Below are 14,181 nucleotides of genomic sequence, written 5' to 3' on the forward strand. Positions count from 1 at the left end.
ACAAGTTGCTGTTTGGACTTCAGTAGAGAAGTCAGTTTAGAGGTATAGTAGAGTCTCACTTATCCAACACTCGCTTATCCAACGTTCTGGATTATCCAACGCATTTTGTAGTCAATGTTTTCAATATAGCGTGATATTTTGGTGCTAAATTCTTAAATACAGTAATTACTACATAGCATTACTGCATATTGAACTACTTTTTCTGCCAAATTTATTGTCTAACATGATGTTTTGGTGCTTCATTTGTAAAATCATAACCTAATTTGATGTTTAATAGGCTTTTCCTTAATGCCTCCTTATTATCCAACATATTCGCTTATCCAACATTCTGCCGGCCCGTTTATGTTGGATAAGTGAGACTACTGTATTTGTTCATGTACTTCAGTGAGTATAGGTAAACTAAAGACTATACTAAAGCAAAGACTGATACCCTGTGTTCTCAACACAGAGAGAAGAAGAACTATATCATATCTGTAACTGAACTTTATCAAGAAATGTGCCTGTATGGTGAATTAATACAAGGTATGTTATTTTTCAAAGAAGACCTTTTTATCTCTGCATATTTTAACTAAGAAGTTTAAAGGGAGTGTATATCTTTTGGACAACTTCAACTGCAAACCATGGTCTGCTAACTAAATATATTTTTGTAGTGGCATGTCTTTACCTTTGGCAGTCTAACAACATGGTTCTTCAGTTTAACAACTGAAGTTACCTGTGTGCTAATACATTAATGCTTGTGAATATTGCTTGTTAAAGGAATTGACTTCCAATAAGGTCATGCTTTTCTTGACTAGTGGTTTTCCAAAGATGATCTCCACATATTCATGGAGATTCACATTTGCCAAAAGGATATGTGCCCATAGACTAGGTGCAGTTATGTTCCAATAGCTTATGCAATTAGCTATGTTTTGCAATAGGTTAATGTCCATTAGTATAATCTGAAGTGCCCCCATGAACTTCAGTGACATGCTGTTCAAAGGAAATGCTCCATAATTTGCCCAAGAAACCCCTTGTGTCCAGCATCCCAACCTGAAACATACACATAAAAACACATCTACCCCAGTTTCACTTTTATTTTCACAATAATAAAATAACTTACCAACCACAGTAACTGCCCTAAGTGCCTAACGTGGCACCAGTACAGGACTCTAAAGACTGACTTCGCCACTCCCGCCCTTCAATTTTTAAGAAACATTTCTTTTGCCAAACTCTGTAATTTTTTTTAAAAAAAATCCTGAGCAACGAATTTACTCATGATAGCCTAGAATGGTCTGGGGTTCCTCTAATTTGCAGCAGGACAGCTTCTGGCCAGGTTAAAAAAATACAAATAGGTAATTTGTTCTGTTGTCTGGCACCTGAAGAATCCCACAGTGGGATTTAAAGGAAATACTAAGGGGCTGCTGAGTGAGTTTCTGCAAGAGGAACTCCCAGAAGTGGTTCATGGGTCTTTGAACCCCAGATAGAGATGTTAATGGTCAGGAGTGACCAGAGGAAGTGTCAGCTTCCAGCCAGCCCATTGGTGTGTGGCTTCTTGTGCTTCTGAGATGCTAGGCCCACCTCTAGTCTCTGTGACCAGGCCCTTCGGAGAGCTCACACACAAGTCAGGCAGGAGGAGTGGAAGTGCGAAGGAGATGTGAAACACTAACGTGCCCCAGGCTGCCCAAACCATGCCTCCTGCTGGCACAGGGTTCCGTCCTGTAGTGCCCCATGATCAAAATGGTTGTGTAATTGATATGTCCAGTGAGGGAAAGAGCAGTGGACTATCACTTGCACACACTGACCCACTCTGTCAGTCGGCACTCCTCACAAGCCACAAAACAGCACCAGTGGAATTTGCAATTGCAGCGCTCACTGCGTGTCTGTCGCAGGATATTGTGTCCCCGCCCACAGCACAGGCTCTCACAGTTGTCCATGCCTGGGCTGGTCTTGTTGCAGAGGCGTCCCTGCGTCCCCATGGAGTCCAGGGCTGGCTCCCTCTCGCAGAAATCTGGTGATTTCTCAAAGTAGATCAAGTCGCCGACACCAGCTCGACGCCGGTGGCGGCCATGGCTCATCTCCATCTGTCCAGTGTTCCTGTTGTGGGGGCGCATCATCATGGCCCCATAGAAGCGATCCTTGAGCAGCGATCCAACCATTCGGAACTCGGGGGTCACCTGCCAACATGTCTTCAGCTGGCAGCTGCCAGAGGTGCCATGGCACTTGCATTTCCTCCGCATGTTCTCCATCACCACCTGTCCAGGGCACACAAACAGGTGTTAATTGTTAACAGGTGTTGCTTGCTAATAAAAGAAGCTGGCAATCACAGTGGTTCCCTTGTATCCAACTGACTCTGATTGAGGCCCTTGGCTCTGCCATTCTTTTGAAGCAATTAACAAGACACTGCTGGGTTTAACCAGGTAGCCTTGTCTAGATGAACAGGAGGGAGGAGGAGTGTTATACATTTAAAATATTGATTTGATTTACTATATCCCACCTTTCTTCCAAAACTGGGATTCAAGGTAAAATAATAATAAACTTTATTTTTAACCCACCCTCTCTCCCCGAAGGGACTCAGGGGTGGCTTCCAAAGGCGAAAAATGGTAAACATTCAATGCCATGTTACTCTCTAGCAGAATAAAACATTAAAACAGACAATTAAAATAAACAAACACCTTGGCTAAAACTTATAACTCAAAAAGCTAAGAAGATGTTTTTAAAAAAAGATATAAATAAAAATTATGATGATAAAATACAATTAAATTGTGTTGCTGTGAGTTTTCCAGGCTGTATGGCCATGTTCCAGAAGCATTCTATCCTGACATTTCACCCACATCTGTGGCAGGTATCCTCAGAGGTTGTGAGGATGTCTGCCATAGATGTCGGTGAAATGTCAGGATAGAATGCTTCTGGAACATGGCCATACAGCCCAGAAAACTCACAGCAACTCAGTGATTCCAGACCTGAAAGACTTCGACAAAACTCAATTAAATTATAATATTAAAGTATATTTAAATAAAAAAACCTATTTCAAAGCACTACAACAAGCACCTATAAAATCATCTTTGATAGGAAGAGAGATTGATTGCCAAGTGCCCCACTGAACAGAGAGGACAGAAGGGTAATGGAGAGAAGAGTTACCTCAGATAGGATCCACAATGCCATAATCTGAAACTGCATTATATGGTCAGTGTAGATGGGTCACAGTCTACCTTACAAAGCAGTTCCACACCCTGAGAGCCTCCACCAAGAAAGCCCTAGTGCATTCTCTAGTGGTTTGCTCCTGTTGCTGGTCAACAGAAAGTAACAGCAGACTTCAGCTCTGGCTGCAACATCCATTTGTTGTGTGCTTTCCAAAGTTGTTTTTGACTTACAGTCACCCTATCACAGAGTTTTCTGGGGCTGAAAATGAACCTTGGCCTCTGGAGCTGGAGTTCAATACCCAAACCAGTACATCACTCTAGCTCACTAGCATATCATAACTATCCATATACAGAGATATGCTGTGCAAGGACTCTGGAAGAGAACTGCACATTGCACAACACAGTTCAATGTTGGGGTGCTGTTGTGCAATGCACAACCACAATGTGCAATATTGCTGTACAGAACTCCGCTTACACGGCTGTCAGTAGAATATGTCTGTTACATCATGGCAAACAATTAATCCATGATTTATGCATGAATATGTCTCCAGCATGATGCCAGCCTCTGCATCCATGCCTAAGAGCAGGTTTTTTATCATAAGAGCAGCCCAACTTCCAGAGTTCAATGGAACATGAATGTATGGGCTGGTGACTCATTGAACCACCTATATCTTTACTCCAACATGGTATGCAAATCTAGGTAAGAATGAATACCCATGAAAACAACTTGAGACATGAAAACTGATCTTACTGAGGTGGGCTGAGCCAGGAGAATTTGCAAAGGTTCTGGGTAAGGGAGGAGAATGCTGGTGCATTAATGTACACCTGGATTTCCATCAGACCATTAATCATCACCTGTAATGGGGAGAGGAGAGGTCCTTGCTGTGCACATGGGGTGACAGTGCCAGTTGCCTTTGCTCTTCCTAGGATTCAACACAAATAGATACAAACTGTTCCCAGTTGCTATGCCGTTTGGTAAGCAGAGGGGGTGGGATAAGGCTAGTTTGTGCAAGGTTGAGTGGGTGCAGCTGTTGTAGTACCTGGTTGCATGCAGCAACGTGTGGACAGGGATTATACGGCTGCAAACCCTTCAGGTTGTTTTGATACTTGCAGAATGAGCATAAAGGTGTTTTTGCAAAATGTATGTGTCAGAGTTAAATTTTATGTCTTTTAAAAACAAAAAAGCAGATTTTAGAATTAAACCATTCTCCTCCTCCACCCCAATTTCTGTTTAATGAAGCCTTACTGTGAAGCACCCAGTGAGATATGGGTTTTTCCTGCAACTACTAAGTGAAGATAAAGTCAAGAAATCAAAGTCATGATTTCTGCAGGAAGAAACCAGGTGCAAAGGACCTTAAAAAGGAAACTGTAAATATTATGCTGTAAAGCCATCAGATACAAGTTGAATGTCCCTTCTCTAGAAATGCACAATGTGAAATATTCAAAATCTAGATTTGTCCACATAAGTTTTTGAAATAGTGTCACCTTTGTTTTCTTGTGATTCGAAGTACTAAAACTTTATTTTATGCACAAAACCGTTTCAAATGTTGCATAAAATTACCTTGAGGCTATGTGTATAGGGTGTGTATATGACACATAGAATAATTTCATGTTTAGACTTGGGGTAAACATTATGTAAATGCAAATATTCTGAAATGTGAAAAAATCTTCAAACATTTCAGAAATCCCAAGCATTTCAGATAAGAGTATAACTTTCTGACTTTTGAGTTTAGATATCTTAAGTACCAACTTAATGTAAAAATGCAATTGAAGACCCATCTCTTCCAGTTACCTTTCAATCATGGGTTTTGATTTGCTACTACAGTAGAGTCTCGCTTATCCAACATAAACGGGCCGGCAGAATGTTGGATAAGCAAATATTTTGGATAATAAGGAGAGATTAAGGAGAAGCCTATTAATCATCAAATTAGGTTATGATTTTACAAATTAAGCACCAAAACATCATGTTATACAACAAATTTGACAGAAAAAGTAGTTCAATATGCATTAATGCTACGTAGTAATTACTGTATTTACGAATTTAGCACCAAAATATCACAATGTATTGAAAACATTGACCCCAAAAATGCGTTGGATAATCCAGAATGTTGGATAAGCAAATGTTGGATAAGTGAGACTCTACTGTATATATCAATTCTGTATTTGTATTTGGTACAAGTTTAAAAAAAATATTTTTGTGTTTATATTTATGTAATTTATTGTATATATTTTATGTTAATACATTTTTGACTTTGTTGTACTCCATCATGAACCATAAGAAGAGGCAGGTAATAAATAAAATGTATGATGATGATGATGATGATGATGATGATGATGATGATTGTATTGATGGGGAAAAAATAAGAAATGTAATTTTTGTGTTAAATTCTGAATTCTGGATTACCGATTCGCTGAGAAGAAATATGTGTTTCCTAATCATAATTGCCTAGTTGTGCTCAAAGTTTTCCTTGATTTGAAGCCACTAATTCATCTTTGGGGTGGATGGTAAAACATTTTCCAAAGAGTCAATTTCCTTGGACTACTAAAGCATTAATTATAATTGCAACTGATTTTCCACATAAGCAGGATATTCTGATAATTCTGTGTGTACATTCCCCGTCTTTCATGAACACCAGTGCTCTTAGTAGCCTTCTTTTTAAAAAAGGAATATGTTCTGATGTTCAGTATGATATATCAGGCAGCAGATTCCACCTCAGTATGACACATTCTCACTATCCATTGTAGCTAATGCCATGATTAGTACCTATTCATTACCTTGTAATCAATCTTACAAAAATGCTGCTTGAATCATTCTCTGATTAAAAAAATATTCCAAGTAGAGAAAGGCCATCTCAGTCTCAAGTCTGCAACTTGGGGGCCACAGGATATTTTGAATCACCTCTCCAAGGCCAGAAAAATTTCCCTTTGTAGGAGAAAATCTGCAGAAGCATCCATAGGCCTCACCTTCCCAATACTAGAGATCCATTATTGGGATATGTACAGTAGGGTCTGAAAGGACCACTGGTGGTGCAGTGGGTTAAACCCTTGCGCCAGCACTACTGATGACTTGAAGGTTGGGTTGCTGACCTGAAGGTTGCTGGTTCGAATCCAACCTGAGGAGAGCGCAGATGAGCTCCCATTATCAACTCCAGCTCCCCATGCGGGGACATGAGAGAAGCCTCCCACAAGTAAGGTAAAAATATCAAAACATCCAGGCGTCCCCTGAGCAATGTCCTTGCAGATGGCCAATTCTCTCACATAGGAAGCGACTTGCAGTTTCTCAAGTCGCTCCTGACACGAAAAAGGTATGGTCTGAGAATCCCTAACATTAAACATCCCACTTTTTCTATCTAGTATTTGTATCAAGAAAAGAAAAAGAAACAGATATGTACATCTTAACAAATCAAGAGAGGGAGATGTGCTTCTTTTGTCCTCCCACATTATCCCAGTCATTGTATAATACACATCCTTCAATGAAGTGTCTTATAGCACTACCTTATCATGCCTGTTTCGAAAAACTACTCAGTACTCTTAACCACCTTGTTACAATGACTGTCAACCATGCTTATATCATACTTTCTAATATTTCACAAATGAACACTGGGAAATGCGTGGCCAAGCAAACCAAAGTGGTCGAGATGACAAAAAGAGGCTGCAGTAATTTGCTTTCACCTGAATAGCAAAACCCCTCCCTTTGAATTTGCCCCTCCTCTCTCTCTCCCCCCCCCCCCCCCATGAGTTAATTGAAGGCAATTTTGCACTTCGAACTCAGTTCTCAGCACCTGAAGCAAGCTGAGGAGAAAGGAAGGAATTGGGAGGAGAAGAAAGAAACCGTAACATTTTAAAGCAGTTAAGGATTAATCAGAATTCTTCCTGTCAAATCAGGACAGTTGGGAGGATATAATGTGTGTCTGTGTGTGAAAGAGAAAGAGAGACCCCTACCACTCATGGGACTTGGACTCTCACAACATCTGGAGGGCCACACAAGTTAAGCAGCCCTGCTGGAGCAGATTGCCTCTTGTTCAAACTTAGCATAACCTTTTCGTACCCACATACAACCCTTGTGATAGGTGAAGAAGAGGAGTCTTTGCTTAGCTGGTGATCTCCTTGTGGGATCACATACTTTCCTCTCTAGGACATGAAGGTGCTCTTGAATACTTCCCAGTCATCTGAATGGAGCAGTGGCAGAACATGCGATCCTATTCAACCATCAGACAGGTGTGTTCCCTGCTAAGGAGTGTTGATGCCCTGAATGAATGAGGGAGAACTAGGTCTAACTCAGAAAACTGATAACACCAAGTCCAGACATCATGCTCAGGGGCACGGCTACAATCTTTGTGCTAGATCAGAGTAATAATGAGGCCCTATAGTCTTGCATATGCTGTATGACATGCAGAGGCTCAGCTGCATCTGCTAGACTTCTGTTTCCCCTGCAGCTATTCAAAATACTGCAGGAAAACAGTGTCAACCTAATGGTCTCTGTTCTCGAAACAACACATAAAAAGCAACAGTGACGGCCTAGACTTGGGAAATCCAGTGGCAAAGTTCAGAGCTTGGATACTTATTTTTTAAAATATAAATTCATTCCTCTTACTCATTACAGTGCTGGAAAATTCACTTATTGTAAGGTAACTGCTTTCACTACAGTAGAGTCTCACTTATCCAACATTTGCGTATCCAACGTTCTGGATTATCCAACGCAGTCTGCCTCCCATCTGGATCCACAGCTATTTCTCTAGGCAGCAAGGACTGAACTTTTTATAGATTTTATTTCCGAAAATGTTGTTACTGGAAGTTCATGTTATGCAATTCTATCTTTATTTGTTAGTAGCCAATGTTTTTGTAGTCAGTGTATTCAATACACTGCGATATTTTGGTGTTAAATTCATAAATATAGCAATTACTACATAACATTAACATATATTGAACTGCTTTTTCTGTTGATTTGTCGTAAAACATGTTTTGGTGCTTATTTTGTAAATCATAATGTAATTTGATGTTTAATAGGCTTTTTCTTAATACCTCCTTATTATCCAACATTTTCGCTTATCCAACATTCTGCCGGCCCTTTTATGTTGGATAAGTGAGACTCTACTGTACTTGTTGCATTAGGACCCCCCTGGTGGCGTAATGGGTTAAACCCTTGTGCCAGCAGGACTGCAGACCGAAAGGTCGGCGGTTCGAATCTGGGGAGCAGGGTGAGCTCCTGTCTGTCAGCTCCAGCTTCCCATGCAGGGATATGAGAGAAGTTTCCCACAGGATGGTAAAACATCCGGGTGTCCTCTGGGCAACGCCCTTGCAGACGGCCAATTCTCTCACACCAGAAGTGACTTGCAGTTTCTCAAGTCGTTCCTGATACGAAAAAAAAAACTTACTGCATTATTGCTCAGAAAAAAGCATAATTTTTCTCTCAATAGGCTTCCTTCTTAATACAAAATATAATTAGTTAAAGGTCACTATGTTGCTTATCGCTCATTGCCACAATCTCTGGCAACCCTCTTCCAACGTGTCACCATTATCAATCTAATATGGACCACCAAGGGTTACCAGTTCCTATAGACTACATTTTAGAGAAGGAAACTGGAAAAATCACCTTTGAATGTTCCTTTTTAAAGGAAACCCTATGAAATTCAGGGAGTTGCCATAAACCAACACATGACTCTAAGCACTTATATACATGTGCATGATTCACTGAAGTGTGCTAAGACAAATGGAGTAAGAACTGCAAAGTGCTAATACACTGAACTGACAAAAGCCTATAATTACGCCAGTCTTTTCTGTTTACAAACAAATAATTGTTAATGTCACTATACAAGCAGGAGATGTTTAATGCATTACGTTTTAGGGCCAAAAGAGGAGCATAAATTATTTGATTTAGCAAATTAAATTCAAACCACTAAGCCTAAGAATGTATAAAGTTGAAATGGCTTGGGACCTTACCAAGCTGAATCCATCTTGTTTGCAGCTTACCAGGTGATTAACCACCACTTGTTCTTGCAAACTTAGTGGCAAAATTGAGCTCCTGGCAGGCCACAGCATAGTTCCAATGGGATATACTGGCTCTGACAGGCTCCAAAACATACACCCTGCCCTGTGTAACTATTTACAGGCTTTTCCTATAGGCAAGTGCATTGCTACATAGCTCTTCCTCATGTTAGATAAGCAAGAGAGAGAGTATAGTACGAGATGGTTTGAGATCCTGGACTGGCTCTGAACACCAGGGTTCAAATCCCCACTCAGCCACAGAAACCCACTTGATGACCTTAGTCAATTCACATTTTCTCAGCCTCGGACAAATTTTTCCAAGAAAACCCTATAGCAGGTTACATTACAGTAATAATAAGTCAGACATGTCTTGAAGATAAGCAAGTGCATACGTGGAAGGTGAACATCAATATTTTCATGTTTTATCCATTATTATTGTATTTGAGTCTTAGCCAAAAAAGCAGCTGTGCATCCTATATGCAAAACTATATTTTCATAACATGTAATTTTAAACATGATGAAATAGAGCTAGTTTGACTTCTATCCACACATGCTTAGCACAAAAAACACATCTATGATCTTAAATCAGACAATGATTACAGACACCTGCTAATTAATGTTTTTTCACTTGCTTATTGTACAGGGTTGGACAACTTGTTTTTATTGCGCAGTTGGACACAAAATGTGTAGTTGGATGGTGCAGGTGGAATACTGATAAATGTGGAATTGAACTCGTGAGGGAAGAGTAAGACATATGGGCAGTGGAGATTGACGAGAAATTTATAACAACTCACAAAACCCCCTTCAGAAGTTGTATAAACATCCTGAGATCTTTGTATACTTGAGGGGAAAAAGTCCTAATTTTGGCAGCAAATGGCTGCAGGAATAGATAGAGATTTTTTTTCATATCAGGAGTGACTTGAGAAACTGCAAGTTGCTTCTGGTGTGAGAAAATTGGCCGCCTGCAAGGATGTTGCCCAGGGGATGCCTGGATGTTTTGATGTTTTTACCATCCTTGTGGGAGGCTTCTCTCATGTCCCTGCTTGGGGAGCTGGAGCTGATAGAGGGAGCTCATCCACACTCCCCCCGGGTTGAATTTGAACTGGCAACCTTCAAGTCAGCAACCCAACATTCAAGTCATCAGTCCTGCCGGCGCAAGGGTTTAACCCACTACGCCACCGGGAGCTCCTAATAGAGGTAACTTTGACTTCTGACACAGCTGTACCCTCTGCACCAGCACAGCTGTAACATGAATTTGTTATGCAAGGGCTTTGTGCCTTGTAGAGGCATGGGAGGCCACCAGCAAGTGTATCTTGCCACTTTGTACAGTAAGCGGGCAGCACCTCTCTGCCAAGCTAGGACCCTGCTGTTTTCCCAGATTCTATAGTGAGATCAGACATACACACAGAGTCTGCAAGCCTGCACTATCCCCTGCAGTGCAGGAACACTGTAATAAAGGAAATTAGCACCAAATTACAGAGCACTAATAGGCAGCAGCCATTATCCCCTTTGCAACCCACCTAGTGGTTTTGAAACCATTTCCTGTACACTCTTAGGGGGACTGCCTGCTTGCCTGGGGAATGAAGATCCCAGCCTGCCAAAGGCATACCTAAGAGGAGAGACAGAAGGACAGTGCAGTTCACTCTCAGAGAAATCCCCCAGAGCCATATATCTTGAAGCAAAGCTACATTAGGGAATTCCAGCAATAGAGATATGCTGTTATGCTGGGGTGGAGGAGATGCAACAAAGTTTGTGTCCACCTAACAGGCAAGGGGCTTGTCTTCCTTCCCAACCCTCTTCATCCTAGCCCCACTCCCAGCCCCCTTTCTCTCATGTGGCATGCCATTATATGCTGTGCTTTAAAGTCCGCTTGTTCAAAGGACACCTAATCTCACAAAGAACAGCTGTGCAGTACAGTTCTGTTTCATGTTTACTTGGATGAGAATTCCAGTGAGTTCAGTGGATCTTACTTCTAAGTAAGGGTGTGCATAGGACTGCAGCTGAAATGAATTAAGGCAAAACCACATGGAAAGAGTATTTTCTCCAAAATCAACTGTGTCTCCATCAGCAAGGCCTGATATTTGCAAGAGTATGCAATACAGTAGGATCTCACTTATCCAACCTTCATTTATCCAACGTTCTGTATCATCCAACACAGTCTGCCTTCTAGTAGTCAATGTTTTATCGTCAATGTTTTCAATACATTGAGATGTTTGGGTACTAAATTTGTAAATACAGTAATTTCTCAATAACGTTACCGTGTATTGAACTGCTTTTCTGTTGATTTGTTGTAAAACATGATGTTTTGGTGCTTAATTTGTAAAATCATAACGTAATTTGACATTTAATAGGCTTTTCCTTAATCCCTCCTTATTATCCAACATTTTTGCTTATCCAACATTCTGCCGGCCTGTTTATATTGGATAAGCGAGACTACTGTATACACATTGTATTGTCAGGAAAAGCTCGCAAGAGCAAGCCAGACCTTGGTTTTTGCATCCTTAAAATCCAACCTTTAAAGGCCCTATTGGGGACATCTTGGACAAAGGGAAGCAAATAAAGAAAAGCCACGAGAAATAAAAAAAAATCTACCTAAACAGTAAGAGCTGTTCAGCAGTGGAATGGATCAACTCACACTACCTTTAAGCAGGTTCATAATAATATTTTGGGAATGCTTTTGCATATTCCTGCATGACAGAGAATAGGACAAAAACGTCCTTGCAGGCCCTGCCAACTTTAAGTGAAATTATTTAGAATTGATGTACTAAATAAATGGAAATAATTATATTACAATTGTCCCTGTACTAGTTCAAAAAATCATATTACAGCTGGATTAAATTATGTTGAGGACCTATGCATGTGTGCCACTTATGCATGTGAATTTTTTTTTAACACTGTGTGGGCTGATATATTTATAGCTCCCACACTCTGCTCTCCAATATGCTGAAAAGCTTCTAAAGTCACTCCATACCTTTATTTCATTTTTTGTGGTGAGCAGGCAGGATGGGAGAAACATCTGGCTATGTCCCCATAGCTATGACCCCATAGCCCAGTGATTCCCAACTTTTGAGCCTCCAAGTGTTTTGGACTTCAGCTCCCACAGTTGCTAACAGCTAGTAAGCTGGCTGGGATTTCTGGGAGTTGGAGTCCAACAAAACACCTGGAGGCCCAAAGTTTGAGAACCACTGCCACAGCTAGACATGAAATGATGATATCAGATGATCTTCTGGGGTTAATGCTGTTGTAATCACACTGCAATTCTCTATAGCAGGCATGGGCTAACTTCAGCCCTCCAGGTGTTTTGGACTACAACTCACACAATTCCTAACAGTCTGTAAAACTGGCTGGGATTTTTGGGAGTTGAAGTCCAAAACACCTGGAGGGCCGAAATTTGTCCATGCCTGCTCTGTAGAAATGTAACCATATGCTTTTCAAATCCCGCTTGCTTATCGTGAAGTATGGAATGGCCATGTGGGGTGGCTTTTGGGACTTTTCAGCAAGTCAGTTACAGGAACTCATTGAGTGACTTGGGCAAGTCACACTCTCAGACTGAGATGAAGGCAATTGCAAATTCTTGCCAAGAATAGGTTCATTTTATGGTCACCGTAAGTAGGAAATGACTTGAAGGCATGTGAGAATAATTCTTTATTACATGTAGACTTTGGAAGTTCACTTTTTTTAAAAGTAATTAGTTTCAGATACAATTTCATGCAGCTATACCCAACCTACATCTTTCTGCCTTTGGTTTAAAAGCACTGATTCCTTGTACTCACTTGCATTGCTGGATTAGGTGGAACAATCGGTCCCCTAAATGGGCAGTGCACAGAGACAAAGCAATGCAGAGTGGTCTGACTCCTAGGGATTAGGCTGAGAGTACAGGGCTGTTTCCCCCTTGTCAAGAAACCATGGGGGTCAAGTTTAGGGCAGGTTTGTTTACAGGAGGAAGGCTTAACCTGTATTAAAGTCATTAACCTGGATTAGATCCCCGACATTAACACTGCCAGTGTCTTTGAACTCCTAATTTTACTGTTCCATCTCAGTCTATGATATAAAGAAAGGGGAGGGGGGAACCACTCCTGTCTTTAATCACTGTTGTTGCTGTGAGTCAATTAATAAATGGGAAAGGTGAGGAAATTTAAGATTGGACTTTTTGAAAGGCCTGTTATAACTTTAGACGCTTTTTTAAAAAATAAGAAAAGACAATTAAAAGCATATGTGATTGCACTTAGAACACAAGATCCTGGGATAATCTCTTCCCTCAAGACACTTTATTGTTGCTCTCTCTCATTCAAGGCTCTTTGTTGTGCAGCTAATGTGTAGTTCTGGGTACCCTTTCATCTTCACATCTCTCTGATCTGTTAAAGGTAAGAGAGGCGATTATGGCCCCTGAAGTCCAGCCCTTGTAAACACATGGGAAGAAAGAGGTTCCATCAGCGGGCTGGGTGTTTCCCCTGAGGCACATTCAGGCCTCCAGACTAAAAGATGCTTTTTCCTGCCCAAGCACAGCTCAATAGGGAGTCAAAGAGGGGTTTGCTACTCACTGTCTGGTACCTTGCAGAAACAATAGAAACAATCAAAACAAAATGATAATGATGAGTTCTAGCTCAAATTCAATATCTTTTTAAAAAGTAAAGCAAGGCAGTTAGTAGAAACACTGCAATATTTGGGGTTAGAAAGTGGACAGGAATGGGTCATACTGAGTCAGGTGATTGCACAGTATTGTACTCAAGAAAAGACAATCTAAGAAGAAATGGGGTGGAATTTTTTTCATGTCAGGAGTGACTTGAGAAACTTCTGGTGTGAGAGAATTGGCTGTTTGCAAGGACGTTGCCCAAGGGATGCCTGGATATTTTACCATTCTGTGGGAGGCTTCTCTCATGTCTCTGCATGGGAAGCTGGAGCTGACAGACGGGAGCTCACCCCACTCCCCGGATTTGAATTCTGCTGGCACAAGGGTTTAACCCATTGTGCCACCAGGGGATCCATGGGGTGGTATTAATAACGAGGAAGGCAAAATGACACAATCTGCAGTCAAAAGGAAAGTGAAAGACTGAATTCGGCAAGGTCAACAATTTAG

At 41.0% G+C, this 14,181-nt stretch overlaps 1 protein-coding gene and 1 long non-coding RNA gene across 2 annotated transcripts in view; one reads left to right on the forward strand and one right to left on the reverse strand.

Moving 5' to 3' along the window:
• The first annotated feature begins 359 nt into the window (after positions 1-359).
• The window catches only part of LOC134295291 (uncharacterized), a 28,883-nt gene continuing 15,061 nt past the window's right edge, over positions 360-14,181 (forward strand). Inside the window, exon 1 of the long non-coding RNA XR_010001817.1 lies at positions 360-522. This is a non-coding gene — a long non-coding RNA (uncharacterized LOC134295291). The remainder of the gene's footprint in view (positions 523-14,181) is intronic.
• The window catches only part of wnt10a (Wnt family member 10A), an 80,201-nt gene continuing 67,075 nt past the window's right edge, over positions 1,056-14,181 (reverse strand). The window contains exon 4 of the mRNA XM_062967299.1: positions 1,056-2,231. Coding sequence (XP_062823369.1) covers positions 1,764-2,231 — 468 coding nt within the window. The 3' untranslated portion in view covers positions 1,056-1,763. The remainder of the gene's footprint in view (positions 2,232-14,181) is intronic.

This window comes from Anolis carolinensis, chromosome 1 (genome assembly GCF_035594765.1).
Source record: "Anolis carolinensis isolate JA03-04 chromosome 1, rAnoCar3.1.pri, whole genome shotgun sequence".
Classification (NCBI taxonomy): Eukaryota; Metazoa; Chordata; class Lepidosauria; order Squamata; family Dactyloidae; genus Anolis; species Anolis carolinensis.